Source organism: Gymnodraco acuticeps, unplaced genomic scaffold (genome assembly GCF_902827175.1).
Source record: "Gymnodraco acuticeps unplaced genomic scaffold, fGymAcu1.1, whole genome shotgun sequence".
NCBI lineage: Eukaryota > Metazoa > Chordata > Actinopteri > Perciformes > Bathydraconidae > Gymnodraco > Gymnodraco acuticeps.
Genome location: NW_022989831.1, coordinates 807,534 through 827,669, shown reverse-complemented (window position 1 = coordinate 827,669; position 20,136 = coordinate 807,534). Strand labels below are relative to the sequence as shown.

General features: G+C 40.3%; 1 protein-coding gene across 1 annotated transcript in view; it reads right to left on the bottom strand.

The window, feature by feature from the left end:
- The window catches only part of kcnh2b (potassium voltage-gated channel, subfamily H (eag-related), member 2b), a gene marked incomplete at its 3' end in the record, with an annotated part of 51,613 nt that extends 37,627 nt beyond the window's left edge, over positions 1 to 13,986 (bottom strand). The window contains exon 1 of the mRNA XM_034234711.1: positions 13,947 to 13,986. Coding sequence (XP_034090602.1) covers positions 13,947 to 13,986 — 40 coding nt within the window. The remainder of the gene's footprint in view (positions 1 to 13,946) is intronic.
- Between the last annotated feature and the right edge of the window lie 6,150 nt (positions 13,987 to 20,136).

The following is a 20,136-nucleotide window of genomic DNA, read 5'->3' as shown; positions in this document are numbered from 1 at the left end:
TCTGATGTTTGATATTACTATGTTTTATTAACTACACCACTGTTTTTTTTAACCCGCACCGCCTAGTGGTTAAAGCATGTTATTGAATGTTGTTGTTGAATAAGTTTTATTTGATGAAAACATTTAAATATTAAGAGTAGCCTACATACAAAATTGGGGGAAAGTAGAAGGCATGATAGTAGAAATATAAAATAGAAAAGATCAAGAAGATACTGTAGTGATCTCTACAATAAAACAGTTTAGTGCAGGACGTCCAAAGATATTAACAGGAGGATGTGCAAAACAGACAAACTAATAAGGCTTTATTCAAACATTAATGATTACTTTAAGTTAAGGTCTTCTTTTGAATAAGAAAAAAACATTGGGGTTATCCACAGATAAATATGAAGTCTGACAAAGTACTTAACGTCCAATATATTGCATAGTTTATTTTAGCACTTGACAATCACCTTCCCTGAATTTGACTCAGGTGTAACAAAAGTCTGATTTAAGGGTTGTTTATATTTCACATCATTAATCAGAATCTGCACAGTAACTAAAATAAATGTAGTGGAGTAAAAATATCAGATTAACCTCTGAATTGTAGTGGAGTAGGACAAAGTAGTATGCTGCTGTAACAAAAACATTTCCCAACTTGGGATCAATAAAGTATATCTTATCTTAAGATGATCGATGGCTACTGCCATATTTGCAAAATGTGCCTCTGAACCTTGACAAGTGCGTGTTTCAGGCTTATCAATGAACAACAGGAGGGGTCACAGACATAAGACCAGCTGTTAAATAAAGCTCTTCTGACCTTAGGTGTCATGTGGGTATATTAATTCACCCATTTATTAATTATATGTTTTAAATTTGATAACACCACTGTGTTTCGTATCCCCTAAACCTCCAGGGTGTACACAGTTTAATACTGGCAACTTCTAATTGTGTAAAATACGAAAACGTCTTATAAAGAGACGTGCCATAGAACATGTTGCGAAACACACAATAGCCAGCATGTAGTTCTGGGGGGGGGCTGGACCCAGGGGCTGGACCCGGGGGCTGGACCCGTCCAATTCCAGTTTTGGAAAGTCTGCCGTTGTTCCATTCCATTTCATAGAGCTGTTTGACGCTCAGCGTAACCTTGTCGCACTGCCACTCCAACATCCAATCACAGGGCTTGATGACTAATCACGGGGTTTGTAAAGCAAGGCGGGTGTTGTAGTCCCAAACGATAGCTGGGGATTCTGGGTAGTGTAGTGTCTTCGGAAACTGTAGTGTCTAAATTCCGAAAAAACTATTTGTTTCTCTGAATCAGAGGTTAAAAACACAAAAACATTGTACACAATTTAAATCAATCAATATTGTGTAATTAACAAGGATAAACTGATGTTTTTTAGTGGATGAGTAATGCAGATATCACTGTGTAATCATTTGACAGTGAGGGGAATATATCCGGTTTTATTATGAAAACTTCGAGACCGGAAAAACTGTTTTCACCCACGCTAACTTTACATGGAAGCTGCATACACGTTATCCTGGCGAGACCTCAAATCATCTTCGTAATATCTATCAAACTATAGATCCTACACATCAACTGGACGTGGATTCTAAGAGTACAATATACACTTCTCGCCAGAAATCGAATCAAAAAGCATTTTAATGGCCAAACTATTCCACAATTTAGGATTTTCCAGAGAGGGTTATTTGTGAATAAACGTCCCTCCGGAGCATTTGCAATGAACGGGCCGGGAGCATGTTGTTTCTTACACGACCACTAGAGCACCTCTAGTGGTCGTGTAAGAAACAACATACACTTTAAAATGTGTCTCTGGGTCGTAATAAGGGCATGAACAATCGGCCTATATGGTCGTTTTTTGTAGGAGGACAGGCTGCTGTCATGTTTGGGATAATTCAATTGAGGAAGCAAGTAGCTCAGGGTCAGGCTTTCTGTAATTCATACATTTTGGTCGATTAAGTGGCACTAAAAAGTGACTGCAGGTTCTTGTGCCTTTTCCGTTTACCTTGACATTTGGAAGTCTCCCAGTCTCCCAGTCTCCCCCTATTTAACCTCTTCTGTCTTATAGACGTTTTTCTCTCTGCATCTCGCTGACTATTTCTCACGCTCTCCAAATCAATCACTCCCTTTGAAATTCAGCTGAAGTCCACACATTTAATTGGTATAAAGTGCCAACACAGGAATATGACAGCTGTATATGCAAAGCAGGAAGAAGGGAGTTGTTCATTTTGCCACAGCCTCCCACCAGCCATCTTCCAGGTAAATGGACTGTAGGGGAAAGAGGTTGCTGAGCCTGGTGGAAGCTGGTGAAAGTATTGGTGTTAATTCATCCTGAACTGTACAATTAAATCAGAGAGAAGCAGCGTGAATAGGCCACTCCCCTGGAGGGCGGCAGATAAAAAGGAGAGGGCTGCCTTGGTAGGAAAAAAATACTTTATGGAGCTCCTACACAAGTACAAAGAGCAGTGAGACCGGACACCCTGCTCTCACCTTTAACAGAGGCTCTTTCCCTTTGTCACACACTGTGATGCCCCTGTGGGTTCATCTGGAGAGGGTGTGGCTGTGCTGTGTCCAGCCTTGAATGCTGTAACTCAGGGCTGGGTCTGGTGCCCTGCAGCTACTTAAAGCCTCTCTGCTCCTCTCTGTTTCTCCCTGCTCTCCCCTACAGGTTCTGTTGAGTATGCTATTTGTTACTTCAGTTGCTTTACTTTGTGCACCTCAACCCTCTCACACATACACGTCCATGCAACCCTCACCCTGCATTTACACTACTGATACCACTGACGTCCACACCTCATGCTTTACTCACTTTGCACTTAATTAATTTGGTTGATTTGAATTATTTGCTTAACCCTCCTATTGTCTACATTCCCCCCCCCCCCCCCCCTTACTTTGGTGTTCGCGGTCAAATTGGACCGGTCCTGTTTTAACTGCTATTACATTAACACAAAAACCATTAATCACCAAATTTCATTTAACACCCTTTCAAACTGTAAATATGGTATCAGACTACTGGTATACATGAACAACTGCAGTAAATATACAAAGAATAGACACTGAACATGTATTGCGTGTGCCAGGTGTGATCCATGTGGGGGGATGGGCACATAAGAGCGGGAAATGTGTCAAATTGTTCTGCGTGTTTGTGTGTGCCAGGTGTGATTCACATGGGGGGATTGGGCGCATAAGGGTTGGGGACACATCTAGAGTATGTGTGTGTGTGGGTGTGTTATCTGATCCGGATGGTTACTAATTCCTTTTCTTTATGGCGGTCATTTTTGAACACCATGGATGTTACAAATGTGACTAAATCATCCAAAATTCAATGAAAGTGGTGATCAGCAATTTTATATGTTCAAATGTCTACTGTGAAGGATATCATAAAGCCTTAATGCAATCGAATCTAAAACAAAAAAGTTATGATTGATGAAAGTAGTAAATCGGTCAGATTTGACCCGAAGACAACAGGAGGGTTAAATAAACATCTTTTATTAACCGTTGATATGGTGTGTCTCCTCTTTGTTGTGGCCTTTTGAGCCAGGCCATAACACACACACTCACATTCTCCCTTACATAATCCAACAAAATCAATGTAGAACATTTCTGAAAGTCATTTGAAGTGTTTTTCAGGTACAAATAAAAGTTTTAAAGGTGGGGTAGGTAAGTTTGAGAAACCGGCTCGAGATACACTTTTTGTTATATTCCATGGAATGCTCTTAACATCCCGATAGCAATGAATATCTTAAGTGTCTTAAATGTGATGAAAATGGAACACTTGAATACATTCATTTTGAAGTCATCCGTTGGATGAGTTTAATTTCAATATTTCAATAAATATTAATTCATTAAGTTTCCCTTTTATTGGTCATATACATTCTTTTTTTATTATAGACTCATATCCTTTCTCTGTCCTATTTCCCTTCTTCCTCAACCTTTTCTCATCCTCTATTCCCTGCACCACCTTCTCCGTCAGCCGCCCCAGCTTCAGGGGAAACCACTCAGTGGACGGAGTCAAATCCATCCAATTCAAACGGCTGTGAAATTGGGTCGGAAATTATCTTTCGTGTTGAACGAGGAGGAAGTTAAAATGTACGCAGCGTTAAACATTTCGGTTGATGGGGTTTATCGATAGTCTGCTGTTATGAAACGAAGCACTATGGAGTATGAACTGAGACAAAATGACAAAATGTCCTATGATTTATTAAAGAAAGGCCATGCAAGAGTGCATCATCTTACTTGACATTAAAGTTTGAGATAGGTAACTAGTTTTACGTTCATGTGAGAGGTTTTTGAATTAGGTGGTTCATTTTTCAGATGGAAAACCTCCACGCTTGGTTTAAGTGAAGTGACCCGTGAAAGGTCTTTGAATTAAAAGATGTATACGGCTGTGTAGCAAATGTATGTGGATCAGAATGACAGGGCTACATTTCCTTAAAATCTTTGAGTTGAAAACTGGAGTTAGGAGCACTATCAGCCATCAGTTTCCCTTTCTCAACAGCACTGCTTCTATGTTTTGCTTATTCCCAGCATGCACTAGGAGGTTTCCATTACCCCATTAAGCCTTGTTGGAGAGATAAGACTGTGAACGAGCTCTCCTGAACTCCCAAACACACACACACACACACACACACACACACACACACACACACACACACACACACACACACACACACACACACACACACACACACACACACACACACACACACACACACACACACACCACACACACACACACACACACACCACACACACACACACACACACACACACACACACACACACACACACACACACACACACACACACACACACACACAGGTTACAAGCTCTCCCTAAGAGGCTGTGCTGTTGTCAGGAAGAGTATAAACATACACATTTGGTGTGTGGGTGGTGTGTGTGTGTGTGTCTGTGTGTGTGTGTGTCTGTGTGTGTGTGTGTGTGTGTGTGTGTATGTGTGTGTGTGTGTGTGTGTGTGTGTGTGTGTGTGGTGTGTGTGTGTGTGTGTGTGTTGTGTGTGTGTGTGTGTGTGGTCTGTCTTTCTGTCTCCCTCTAACCCATAGTTGTTTAATGTTAAATATAAACTATAGGAAATATATATTGTATGAACTATTAAACATTGAATAGTCTATATAAATGACAATTTAAAATAAATAGCACATAAGACCATAAGACACATAAGACATATTTAGTAAGGAACATTAACATTAAACATTAAATAATAGAGTATGTTTTAAGGGTCTTTTCTTGATTGACATGCTCCAGATTTTCAGGAACAGATTTAAAAGATTGTTGGCCAGTGAACATGGGTTTCTACTTTTGCAGATTTGCTAGCTGGCTATGTATGAAGGTTGAGGTAAACTCATACCTCTCAATTCATGTTGAATATCTTTCAGTGTAGAATCAATAACTGATGAATGTTTCATGAAAAAAAATCCTGAATTCATGAAACACATCTTTAAATTAAACAGCAAACTGCCCCTTTCTTCCAAAGAAAACAAAGGACTTTCTCATTCCGAATATGTTTTTAACCCTTACTGAAAAGGATTGACAGTCATACTGGTCATAAATCATGCACACACTTTAGATTCAACAGATATAAGTTCTAAATCCATTACAATGTAATGTATTATACAGCTATAAAGAGGAAAGAAGCCAGGCAACATTAGAATACTGGTGTAAAGCCACAGCAACCGCTTTACAAAACCTGTTATGCCCTAATGCTTGAGAGGGATTCAACATAAAGAATGACATTAATATTTCAATAAAACAACACAATTACGCAGCAAGACTAATACATTTGTGGTGGGAAAAACTAATGCATCTGGGAGAGCCACGCCATTAACCAGCATGACATCCCTTCAGGCTATGTGCGTGTGTGTGTGTGTGTGCGTGTGCGTGTGCGTGTGCGTGTGCGTGTGCGTGTGCGTGTGCGTGTGCGTGTGCGTGTGTGTGTGTGTGTGTGTGTGTGTGGATACCAATGGTGAATCATGGGGATAAGTGGCAGTGGGCCGCTAAGGGGCCACTAAGAAATGGAGGGCAAGATATGCAGGAGGCGTTAAAGAGATGGAGGGTGGTAATTGCCAGTGAGGAAGGACGATGTGCATTAACAAGAGGAAGGTTTCGTCATAAAGACTCTGAATGTGTGCATGTGGGAGTTCAAGAAGAGGAGGGTGATGGATCAAATGGATGGACAGAGTTTGGGCCAAAAGAGGTTACAAAACCCCACCAAAGGTTTCTCTAAATGAGTTTTGAGTGCTGGAGAAAAAACGATTTCCTCCCTGATCATGATGATGGAAGCTCACAGAGGGATGTTATTAAGGAGAGGAACTCAAGAGAGGAAATACTAGCCATGGGAGGGAGAAAAAAGGCATGATAAGCACTGTTGGCGAGGGACCCAAAAGAGTCAATATACACAGCATTTCAACAAATGCCCAACTGATTCAATTACAGGGGGCTATAAACTGGGAGAAATCAGGCCTGAGGTGAAACGCGTACATTTCAGAGGAGGCCAGACCTCAAAGTAAGACGTAAAGGGAGTGGAGATGCCTTAGGGTGGCAACTAAGATATATTGCAGGCGGTGTGAAGTTGGATTTAAAGTTTGGTAAGGAAATATAGCATCCTCACCAACATATTTCCTCTTCCAGGCCCTGAGTAAATCACTGGGAGGCGAACCACTGCTGCCAAGTTTGGGGATTCAATTCCGGCTGGCTAATCACATAGTAGATATTTTTGATATATATATATTGTCACTTTTTCACAGGCATTGTAGATGCACTTTCGAAATAGTTTTGTTTACCAAAAAAAGGCCTGCTGCTGGCAGAAGATGTTCACATTAAGAAGCAATATGTCTGAAATTATATTTGGGTATCTTTTCATTTAGATCCCTGCAGTGTGACAAACATATATGAATACCTCTAAACAGAAGAGAGATATTGAGGATGTTAAAGCTGACTTGATGAGCAAGAAAGAAATAAAGGTCTTAGTGTGGCAAAAATACTGTAGATTCAGATCCCTTAACACAGGCAAGTGTCTTAAAATGTCCCACAATAATATAAAATAAAGATAATCCAAATCCCCCTGAAATGTAAGTGTGATGTCATGTAAAAAACCCCTTCCTATAGGAGGAGCAAAAGGCGAGGCAGTGCTGTTTGATGACACTTTAGCGGCACACTGATTAGCAGATGGATGGTTGCGGAGATCGAGCTGACGGATACAGATGAGAGTTGTAATGGTTCTGACAGTGAGCCCGGGAAGCCAGTCGCCAAATAAAACACAAGCTCCTAGAGGCTGCAGTTTTGAAGATTACAGTCGCAAACTGTTAATATCACTTTGTGTTTGGGGAGTTCTTTATCGTGCCACCACGTGCATGAAAGGCAGCACAGATACGTGCCTGAGCAGCTTTAAAACCTGCTGACTGGTAATGCTACAGTCAAGAAATGTTCCTGTTTTCATGAAAATTAACTACTGAAAACTAACTTTTATTTTGATAAAAAAAAATGGTGGCGGTATTGTCGTAATGTAATCAGTGTCTGCCCTATCAATGTGTAACGTCAGTCACACATACTACTACAGCAAGCCTACTGCTGACCCATACGCCTAACACTGGATAGAAGCCCTCTTGGTAGCAAATTCAGCAACAACATTGACCTCAACTTGATGCCTTGCTCTATTTTAACAAATTATTTGTACACCTAGTCGTTTAAGTCCTTCACAAAGACTGGCCATGTTCAACTTGCTGCTGCATTAACTGCTAAGTGAAGCAGTTAAGGACAAAACAATGCTGAATATGTCGGTAACAATGTCAGATCACACATTAAGAGGATCATCTCTGAAATCTTCCATTATTTACTTTTCTTTCAAATGCTCCGTAAAACATTGTTATAAGCATTTGTTGTATAGTATTTGAAATACATTAAAGCATAAGATACAGCTTATATAGTTGCTATTTTTTGTGGCCAAAGATTGTCCAAGTTTAGAAGTTCCACTCAGTCAGTGATAGAGTAGGAAAGTATAGAGTGATTTTTCTCCTGCTTTTGTCAGAGTTCCTTCCTTGTACACTTGTTAAGAATGTGAGCACTTTCAGATGGTATCACGGCAGCACTTTAAAGCAACCAGTGCCCACTTGACACAGGGCGCTGCCGATATTCTCTTAGCTGTGGCAGTGTATCCCACTTGGCCACTTCCAGGAGGGGTCATTGGACCCATTTGAAGGTGGATGCATGGTCAGGTAGATGAGTGCAGAGCCCATTAACTTAGAGAAAGCTGTGGGACAGATAGAGTGGCTCTTCGATGGAGCCTTGAGCGATCTGTGCTTTGTATACCCAAAGGACCTGTGATGCTGAATCCACACAGTAAAATATCTCTACCTCGCCTTGTCAGCTAAAATGCCCTGTCATAAATTCCCGATGGATTGTTGCTGCTTACTGCTACAGATTTAACAGAGAGAGAAAGAGAGACAAGGTTAAGGGTCGTATCTCACACTTTAATTACAGCGTGCCAACGTCATTATCCAGAGTTTCATTGGAAGGCCGACACCAGCTCAGTTTCCTAACTGTACACACAACAGAACAATGCACAGCCAATCAGGATTAAGCACTAAAAAAGACAAATGCATTTGTGTACCTCCCATTACGGTAGCTTTGTTATTCTGCAATGTCTAGGCCTAAAGCAGCTGTTGTCCGCTTGGATTCACAACATTACAGATTTTATCAATTACAGCTCAGAAGTAGATAATGCTTTAAAAGCTGGTTTGTATAAATGTGTTGATACTTTTCTATATTCAACGTTAATCTTCCTAATTACTAAAGTAGTTGTTCTTTAAAGGAGAAAGCTAACAACTATTTAAAACCACCTATCATGGCAAAAGGTTTTGAGTACTTCAATGTCATTAACTTATCTTACAGACTTAAGACTTGTTTTGATTTGCTAAATGAAAAAAGTGATAAATAAAACTAAAATATGACCTTATACACTTGCTCCCACTTTATTTCCATATCCTGTGCCTTTGCATTAACTAAACTGAAGAGGTCATCATGGGTAATTCATTAATAACATGAAGTCCACACACACACACACACACACACACACACACACACACACACACACACACACACACACACACACACACACACACACACACACACACACACACACACACACACACACACACACACACACACACACACACACACACACAAACACACACACACACACACACACACACACACACACACACACACACACACACACACACACACACACACACACTAATCCCACATGATTAGGGCTAAAGAACAAGGGAAAGAGAACTGATTTAAAGTGAGGTACTTTACATCATGAGTTGGAAATGAGAAAGATCTAATGCTACCTCTAGATGCCAACATACTGATGTTGATCCATGCTGTTAGCAAAAATAAACCAGAGAGAATCCGATTTCTCAGTAGCAGGTGCGATACATCCAACACCTGGAGATGTGTGTGGCACATACAAAAACAAGAGTCTGCCCATATGAGATCGGATTCATCTTGTAATGGCTGCTAGAGAGAGCAACATCTCAACATGAGCAAACACGGCTGCTCACAGGCCTGCAAGAAATAAAGTGTCTCTCTAAGGGGGTTTGGGGAGAAGCAGCATTGAAATACAGAACAGACCTGCAGGAGAAAGTTTGGCAGGAATACACAATTGGAGAAATGCTTGGGAGTTTTTCAGTGAATCCATGCCTCTCTGCGTGAACAATCCAACAACTGTGCTTGTGAGAATTTGAATGGGCGTGTAAGAGAGAGAAGGAGAAAAGAGAGAGCATTGGTCCATCTCCAGGGTGAGGGACGGTAGGAGAGTGTGAGGGCAATTAGGAGAGTGGTGCAGCACCAACAACCCTCCACCAGCTTTAACTGGAAAATCACCCAATCTTATATCTAAACTAGCATTAGAGTTGAAACGGTGTTAAAAAAATAATAATAAGGTTATCAGTATTATCACAGTCAGTCTAAGGCAAAGGTAATTCAATTTAGTAATTAGTTACAGTAGGCTCTTAAAGGTATCTTTTGTTTTACTTTAAAATATGTGCTTCAAATCTCTTGTTTATGCACAAATAGCTGGATTATATTGGTGTTGCTGTGGCACAGCGTGGAACTAAACCTGATACATCAAACAGAAACAACACAAAACAGAAAAGCCAATGCAAACACACACAATGATGCAACTGGTTGGACGGCGATAAAAAGCAGAGATGTCATTCTTTATGAATTGCACAACATGATGTTGCAGCACCTAAGTTAGCACACATGCCAATTTTCTCTCAAGTGATAGGAGTTAAAAATACTGAAAGCAACAGCAACTTGCAATCCTACCTCTAAGCTGCCTTTGTTTTGTCCTGACTACTGAGCTAGCTTAGGTAAAAGACACAATATGATGCTAACCTAGCTTGCCGAAATACACAGGCAGAACAGAAACCTCTGCTAGAATTTTACCATGGTTTAATGTGAAACCGGTAACTGTTATATCCCAAACTACCGTGACGTCTGTGTGTTTATTTTAGTGTCATTAAATGAAGGAAGGCCTCCTTCCTGTAGTCTTATCAGATTGGCTACAAACAGTGAGAGACATCTCTGGGAGCAATTGCAGAGAAAGCTGTAACAGCCTGGATCTCTAATTTCAGAATGTCAAACAGCTACTGTGTCTTGACAGCAATAGGTGCTCTAGCTCGGCTGAGGCCTGTAACAAGTAACTCCCCATCAAAGGCCAATATGGCGGCAGTTGGAGTAACGACAGGTTTTGGGAATTAATATTATAAACAAAGTGTTTATTAGAACTCCAGAGTGAAATAAAAGTCATATTTTGTGCCTACTGCCAGGCAGAAAACATTGTAACTGTCGGAAAATGTTGCCACAAGTTTCCACTCCCGTGTCAGTCAAGGACAAGAAACGTATAGATCCAGATCCAGATTGGAAGAGGCAAGCATGTGTCAAAGAGAATAAAGTTACGACTGTCAGATATGTCTCAAAAAATTTGAAGGTTGGTTTGTAGTGAATTCACTGCTACTGTTCAATAGATCTTTCATCATATTTATAGACCATGGCTCCGTCAGAGGATCGGACAAAGACTAGAATATCGACCAATTTAACTCTAACTTGACTCAAGAGAAGCCTTTAGCTTATTCATACTATGTACAGTATTAGCTCGTTGTTATGCAGGTTTTTCATTCACTTTCATTTACAAGAGACGACTAAAAGCAGAACATGCAGGTGTTATCTATATACAAAGGCAAGGCAAGTTAATTTATATAACACTTTTCTGTACGCGACAATTCAAAGTGCTTTACAAAACAAATTAAAATACTTTTTAGGAATAAATACAGTAAAAACACATTATATAATGGCATTTTACAACAGGCATTACAAAGTAAAGATAATAAAATAATTAAAATAAACACCACCGGTATACAATACATGTTTAAAAGGCATACTGTAGTTCGAATATGAGCATCTCAATTAAAAGCAGCGGCAAAGAGATATGTTTTTAGTCTCGATTGAAAAATAGTAAGCGATTCCGCAGACGTGCATGATTTGGGTAGTTTGTTGAGTGTCGGGGCATAATAGCTAAATGCTGCCTCTCCATGTTTTGTTGTTACTCTCGGAACCGATAGCAGACCCGTCCCAGAAGACCTGAGGCACCTTGATGGCTCGTAATTATGTAGGAGTTCAACAATGTAATGATTTAAAAACTAGCAATAGTACTTTAAAATCAATTATTTGGCCGACTGGAAGCCAATGTAGAGATTTCAGAACCGGACTGATGTGATCCACTCTTTTAGTGTTAGTGAGGACACGTGCAGCAGCGTTCTGGATCAGCTGCAGTTTTCTGATGGATTCTTTTGTCAGCCCTGTGAATACACTATTGTAGTAGTCGAGTCTACTGAAAATAAAAGCATGGACAAGTCCTGTTGTGACATCAACATCGACATATTCTTCAGGTGATAATAAGCAGACCTAATGACTGTTGTAATGTGGCTGTTGAAATTCAGGTCTGAGTCCATCACTACACCTAGATTTCTGGCTTTATTAGTGGTTTTGTAGTCTACCGACTGAAGCTCTGCGATTACTTTTAATCGGTCCTTCTTTGCTCCAAAAACAATGATCTCAGTTTTTTGTTTGTTCAGTTGAAGAAAGTTCTGAGTCATCCAGTCAGTGATGTGCTCAATGCACTTGCTCAGTGTTCTAATCGGAGAATAGTCTCCTGGTGTGATTTTAAAATAAATCTGGGTGTCGTCTGCATAGATGTGATAGCTTAGATCGCTCTTTTTAATAATTTCAGCCAGAGGTAGCATATAAATATTAAAAAGAAAAGGTCCTAAGATGGAGCCTTGAGGAACCCCGCATGACATATTTGTCAAAGTTGATGTGTAGTTGCCTATTGAGACAACGTTTTTTCTGTCCTTTAAGTAGGTACTAAACCAATTTAGAGCTGTTCCTGTTCCATCATTTACACTGATAACTAACATATGATTAATGGTCAACACACTGAACAGGGTTGGGGTCAACACTTTGAATTCAACAGAATACATGCACTGCTATGACCGACCGACCGGGTCACCACTTTATTTGAAGGGGCACAATCATGATGAAGTAATGACAAAGTCATGCTTAGTTAATCATGATTACAACACTTGGAATTGCTGTGACGGGTCAGTTTTTTGGCCTGACACTTTAATTGCAGATCTATATGAAGAAGACATGAACATCAATAATAACTCAGAAGTCATGATGATTGAGATACCTTAGTTGATGCATTAATTAAGGTATTGTTCCTGCATTAAGTCATGCATGAGATTCCATTAATACCTGTACATTACTGATAGTTCATGAGTACTACATGAATTAATTCATGCTTTTTCATGCATTAAGTCATGCATGAATTCATGATGATTCATGTACCCTTACCGTAAAGTGTTCCCACATTTCCTCTGTATTTTCAGTTAAAATCAAACAAGACTAAAACACTGAAAAGTACAATGTTCTTGGACTTCATGAAGTTTAGGTTTGATGAGCATACATGATTTCTGCCACTTTGGTGTTTTATACAAATCAATTTACCAGATTACATCACTATTAATAGTCATATGAAACAAGCTATGCAAGAAAACGTTTTTCAAAAAGTTCAGTAATATACTGATTGAAGCCATCAAATGCTGAGATGTAACATGTTAAATTGGTTTCTTGGGATACAGCTAGCTAAATGTATAATAGTAAACAATAGACATTAAACATTATTTGTAAGAGAACATCAAGTCTTCTCTAAAAGTAAACACTGTATTTATGTTTGACGAACCCAAGTCAGCCTCATCTGGAGACACACTCTTCATCAATCATGGAAGAGGGTCATTGTTGGTCATCAGCTGTTGCCATGCCAGTGCAGAGCTCTGAGAAGCCCTTGGTCCCTGCTTTGATGGTGAGCTGTGTGTCAGACATCCCTGTACTTTAGGAATCTTTGTTTAGGTTTAGAAGTCTGTGCCTGTTTGTATGGGTTTCTCTGTTTATCAATGCTAAACTACATGATATCATGTATCTATATTAAGTGGTAGGAGGCTTTTGTCTGTTTGTGTGCATGTCTTGCAAATCTATTTATGTATTAAAGTCTATATCTCCTCATTATTTTCCTCATTCATACCTGTTAGAAGCCTACAGTATGACTGTACACATCTCCCTGCTCACAAACTTGAAAGTAAAAGTAAATACCATCAGAATATCAACTTTGTATCCCTTTTAACCCCCATGCAGTCTTAAAGAATCCCTCTTTAAAACGTATTTTACTCTGTACCTCCCTGCGTCTATTCTTACCTTACAACCTTCTGACCTATCCTCCTCCCAACTTCCCTAGACAGTTCTTGTCCATACTCACTTCTGTATTTCCTGAAGTACCTTTCTCTTTCATCCATTCATCTCTTACCTTCCGTCTTCTTTCTCTCTTTAACTCCCTTCCCTTTCATTTACTCGCCTGCAATGATCATCCCCTAGTCTAGGGACATTACTCTTGCTTCCCTCACACTCCCCTCGGTCTCTAGCATTCCTCTCTTTCTTTACTGCATTTAACCTTGAATCAAGCCATTCCTAACTTATTGATGTTGTTGACGTTGCTGGCGGTATACCAACTTTAATTCACCAAGCAGAGAAAAGGCAAAAGGTCTGTTAATTAATGAACCTGTCACGCATTTAGATAAATGATCCAAGCTTGGAACTTTGTAAACACACATAAATAATCTAATTTCTAATGTTCTGTACTATGCACACATGGTTTTTTGATAATTGCGGGGAAATTCTGCTCCATAAGTACCTTGGTTTTGGGGATTTTGGTCTTGACATACTGTAACAGTTAAAAAACTCAAATACTGGAATCATTTCAACAGAAAAAGCTAAACGAAATATCACAGATGTCGCAGGCAAATGGTAGCTGATATATCACATTAATCATTTGCTATAATTTAGTATTGTCTATGACAGAGTGGGGTCACACATGCGTAACAATAAATAATATTGCATAGTCCACAGTCCATGATCTACATATCCAACTTCAGTTACACAATGTTGGCATAGTATTTGACACAAATTGTAGTAATTTATGAAAATTGCTAACCGAGCGCAGGTCGCATGTCCTAACACACGTTCTGTACGAGACAGACGAATACAAGCACCTTTCAACCCCAAGTATAAACCAATTCTGACTGTGCTGTTACATGTCAAAACCACAAATACCAGGCTTTTATTTCCATTGAGGCAGTTGCCGGTCACAGAAGAGGTATTGAACACCCCCTACCAACAACCATCAGCACCTTCTGCCCTCTTTGTTTGCTGGGAGAGAAAGGGGAAGAATCAAAGTAACGGAGAACACCATCATCACTCCACAGGAGGGAGGGAGGGTAATGATGGAGAAAGACAGAAGATGGAGGTGAAGATGAAAGGGAGAAAATTAAAGCAAGTGAGAGTTTTGAGATGGAAGAAATGGAAAAAGAGGAGAGTGCGAGTAAAAGCCGAGATGTGAAGGCAGGCTTTTACCCGAAGGGGAGCGACGGCTATCAAAATGTGTGAGTGTGCAAGCGAGCATGTGTGAGTGGTGTATAACATGCCATTTACAAGATCTGATGTACAGCAAATGGAAAGCCAAATACTGTGCAACACACACACACACACACACACACACACACACACACACACACACACACACACACACACACACACACACACACACACACACACACACACACACACATTAAAGTGTGTTATTTGTTTCTATACAGTTGGTGTCACACAGAGTTGTTCATTTACTGTAATTCTATTATAATGTAGCATCTGTCTGGTTGCAGAACATGTCTATTACTTAAAGGGTTATGTGTCTGTTGCTCTTCACCATGGTGGCTTCACACTGCATATGTTGTTCTATCCAATAAATACATTTGGCTATATGAGTTTCTTTAGTCTCTAAGGAGTGTTTGGATGGTGTAAATCTTGTTTCAGAGAATTCATTAGTATTGAATAGAGTGGGTAAGGTAAATGGCCCACAGTCTGGATGTTGTTTTAGATCCAGCAAAGAAAATAATAAATCAATTTACAGTAGTAGATTTCAAAATGCTCATTTTCATGCTTTGTTCCCTAAAAAACAAATGTTTTCTTTTTGATGTTCGGAGGACTATTTTAGTTTTCAGCCGCAGCCTCATGTCTGTCCCATTCAAACATCAGTCACTAAAAACGCTCATAATTTGGCCATTGTTGTAATGATACAGCACATAGAGATTCGGGGTAATTGTGTGTAGGTATTTCCCCATCTTTGGAAGGCAAGCATGAGCTAAACCGGTTTCAAAGGAAACACCAGATTCAGTGTACCAATGTTTGAAACGAGCTTAAAAGGCAGCTTCTCTGGAGACAGTTGAGAACACATTTTTGGCCGTTCATAATATGAGGGATGCCTGGTGGTTATCTCTGAGTTAGGACAATTTCAGCAGGTGGCTGGCCAGAGCCCACTCCAGCCCCCCTATTATTGGCAGTGTTTGAGTGTGTGTAGGTGTGGCATGTGTGTGCCTTGTAAAGGATCCAGGGGATTATGGACGTGCTACTGTATATTGGGTTCATCTCTCCCTTGTCTCCACGACAACACCCAATGCACCTGCCACCAAGATTTACCAGCTGCTACAAACACACATCTGCTATAATGAGATGCAAACGGAAACACAAGTTCTGCCAACCGCAGCCCCTTGTGGACAGAAGCAGCCATTTCAAATGACCAAAGTGTAGTTTCCCCAGACAGCAAAAACCTAGACCAGCTGTCTCTGCAAGACAGTAAGCTATTCTGCCTGACAACCTGCCTTACTTCGATATGCATTTTAATGCACTTGTAGGGGCACTCTTTGGGTTAATACAGTCACAACACTTGGTAGTGCAGGCACTCTTAGGATGTTCTCAAATAAGTGTTCTATTGTTATAATATTATGTATTAATTAATGACTTAAGCATACACTGCATGAACACAGTTTTTTTCTTTTAAAGCTTTTATTTTTCTTCCAAGCGTAAACAAAAAAAGTAAAGCTCTGGCCTGGCCCATTATCGGCTGTGATATTCAACATTTTCTCACTATAAGAATGATAGAATGATTGATTCAAATAAATACATTCAAAACATATTGGCTCTGATTCAGCAGCTTCTACATGTCTGTATAGTCTCCGTAGTCTTGCTCACACTGTCCCACTGACCGCAATATTTGGTCATCCCCCACAAGTGATAGCTTATCAACAGTAACAAAATATGTCGTGCCTCTGCAGGCAAAGACTAACACAGAATGGAGTTGGTACAGTGAATGAGAGAGCTATGTGTCAAAGCAGGAGATATTGCTGAGGTTGCAATAAACATCGCAAACCTTTAGGCAGAAGTTATATAAGAAAACTGCTGGTAACATTTTCCCATGTTTTGAAAAACACAAGGGGAAATAGTAGTGACCGGATTTAAAAACTGTAAGAAGTGGGGGAAGAGAAGTCATATGAAATGTGGGCTGAAATCATCAAATCACATGACCAGCACCCAGTGCACTGTATAGCCTAACATTGACCACAGTCAGCTGTACTGAGCCAGCTGTTCACCTTCGACCTTCAGGACGCTCCTCTCTCCCTACAGTCACTCCCGGAGCACTTTGATCATGTGCCAACCTGACATTTGCCAAAGCTGCCAAGCATACCGCCGGAGGCCCACCATCACCGCCTGCCATGCGTGATGCAGAGATGCAAGCCTCTGACGGGTGTCCTGTTACCAGGGTGAATTCATGAGGACAGCTTGGAGGCTTCAGTGGAGCTCTGGTCCATTAATAAAGTCCCAAGGTGGGGCTGCATCAGGGCCATCAGGATGATATAATCAGTACCTTGCTGTCATGGTCCTTGACATTCAGCAAATAAACAAACAACAAGAAAAACCTGCACAACAAGATGCATGTGATAGTCGCCATAACTGTCTCTTTCTGACAGGATCCCCATTGGGACAGAGTTGAAGAGAGAAGGGGAGGCAGAGAAGAGAACATTGGGGATAAGATGACATTATGATAAAGGTGACGAGGCAGACAGATAGACAGCTGCTGGTCTCTCATCAAAGAGACGAGACCAAGTTTCAACAGTAAAGAAAGACAAGTTACTATTAACCTTCAGGAAAGCAACATACTCTTTCTTAACTTGAAATCTTTGCAATATTACCTCAAACTCAGCTGACTGGCTTGAACCACATGGCATATGTTGCCTAGCAACCATAGCTTATTTAAGACAGAGTCAGTTGCTTCAGCACCACAACAGTTTTAGAAGGGAGCTTTGGAAACTGTGCTTAATCAGGAACAACAAATAATAAATGTATTAACAACTAAGGAAACTAAGACGACCACACTGGGAGCTCCAGGGCTCTGGGCCAATACTACAAGCTGTTCAAATGTTTATCAAAACTCCAATTGCTGTCTATTTAATTTGAACTGGCTATATTTATTATTCTGTGGTTAATGTTGGACAAAAAATCTGTGCGCAGAGAAACATATTTATTTTAGTTTTATTCAAATCAAGTTTTATTTAGATAGCACATTTTTAAAAACGATTTTTGGTCGAGCCAAAGTGCTGTACATACAATAAAAACACTTTACAATAAAAACACTTTACAACAAATACAACAGCAAAAAAAAAAAAAATCACACACAGGTAGGGGTGTAACGGTTCACAGAAGCCACAGTTCGGTTCATACCTCGGTTTGGGGGTCACGGTTCGGTACGGGTTCGGTACAACAAGGAAAAGCAAAAAAAAGTCCCAAATGCATAATTTTTTTTGCTGTTATTTATTTTTAACAGTAGTGCAAGTTTTGGTATGAAAATAAGTAACTCTAACATTTGGAATCATTAACTGTATTACACAGTTAAAAACAAACCACAAACAGTAACACACACACTCAGATGGCCATATTATTGATAATGGCTGATGTCAAACTAAAAGGTTAAATAAGCTGTACAATTAAAAAGAATGTCTTGAAAATATTAAAATAAATAATAATAAAGTGTTTCAATCCCAATCAATAAAAGGCAATACAGAACTGTATAACATCTCCTGATGTCAAAATATAAAATAAATACAATGATAAATATAAAAAAAAATAAAATCTGTACCTTTAGGAGCAATGTCTAACATGTGTAATTAACTTGTGAGTGTGTGAGGCCATTATGCCTAAATAAAGGTACTCAAGCTTTACTCTATTTTCAAGTTTTTCTTCAAAAAGATGAGTTTGTCTACGTTGTCAGTAGTGAGGGCAGATCTGTTGGCGGTAACTATGTCACCTGCCGTCGAGAAAACCCTCTCGCTGGGGACTGAGACTGACTCGGATGTGATTGAGCATGTTTGACGTGTTACCACTAGCATGTCGCTGTCGAACAACGCCGACACACTGTCCTCGTCCGATCCACAACTCGCACCCCATCATTGTTGTAGTCTACAGGGAACCCGAAATGTTCCCACACACCTGATTTAAAAGAAGCAGGTGGGTCTTCTAGCTCCTCTGTGTTGTGTGAACTCCACATAGCTGCTAACTTTTCTTCATGTATTGTGTTCGTTTTGTTGCGTTTTGTTCTTCATTTGTTATTTACGGGCGGCTGGCTTTTAGGCGCAATACCGCCCCCTGGATTATATATAGTGTAATACTGCCCTGAGTGACAGACTTTTTTCCCACTCGTAAAAAAAGGCGTATTCGCCGTGTGACTGCATGTGCCGAACCATGACGTCTGAACCGTGACGGTACGGGACGAATACGGATACCGTTACACCCCTACACACAGGGAAATGTCAGGAGTCGTGCTCCGCTCTGACTAGAAGGCCAGAGAGAAGAAGTGAGTTTTAAGTGTAGAGTATAGTATAGATCAGCCCCTAGTTTTGCTGATATAGGCTTAGTTTGTCGGGGACATCTTACTTCTTCCTTCTCTCTGTCTATACCTGTGTACTCTCATGTTCCGATTAACCCAGCTTCCCCAAATGTCTTTCTTTTTGGTGTCTATATACGCCGGGATCCGGAGTCATGGATGATCCTGCGGTCCTGTGTCCTGGATCGCGAGCCCTGGATCTTGAGTCGTGGCTGTGGTCCTGGATCATAGGTCCTGGATGGATATCCTCGTGGATTCATCTTCCTATTATACACACATGCATTTCCAAACATTTGGACTACCTATGTTGCAAATGTATTATCTTTTCAATTTACACACGGCATCTATTGCACGTCTGTCCGTCCTGGGAGAGGGATCCCTCCTCTGTTGCTCTCCCTGAGGTTTCTCCCATTTTTACCTTTAAACTGTGGGTTTTCTCCGGAAGTTTTTCCTTGTACGATGTGAGGGTCTAAGGACAGAGGGTGTCGTATTGTCATACTGATATTCTGTACACACTGTGAAGACCACTGAGACAAATGTAACATTTGTGATATTGGGCTATATAAATAAACATTGATTGATTGATTGATTTTATTGGTTTTGAGCCTGGTCTTGGGCACTATCAGCAGCAGCTGGTCAGCCGACCTTAAAGCTCTGGCTGGGGTGTAGCGATGGAGGAGTTCTGCTAAATAAGCCGGAGCCAGCCCATTTAGGACTTTAAAAACAA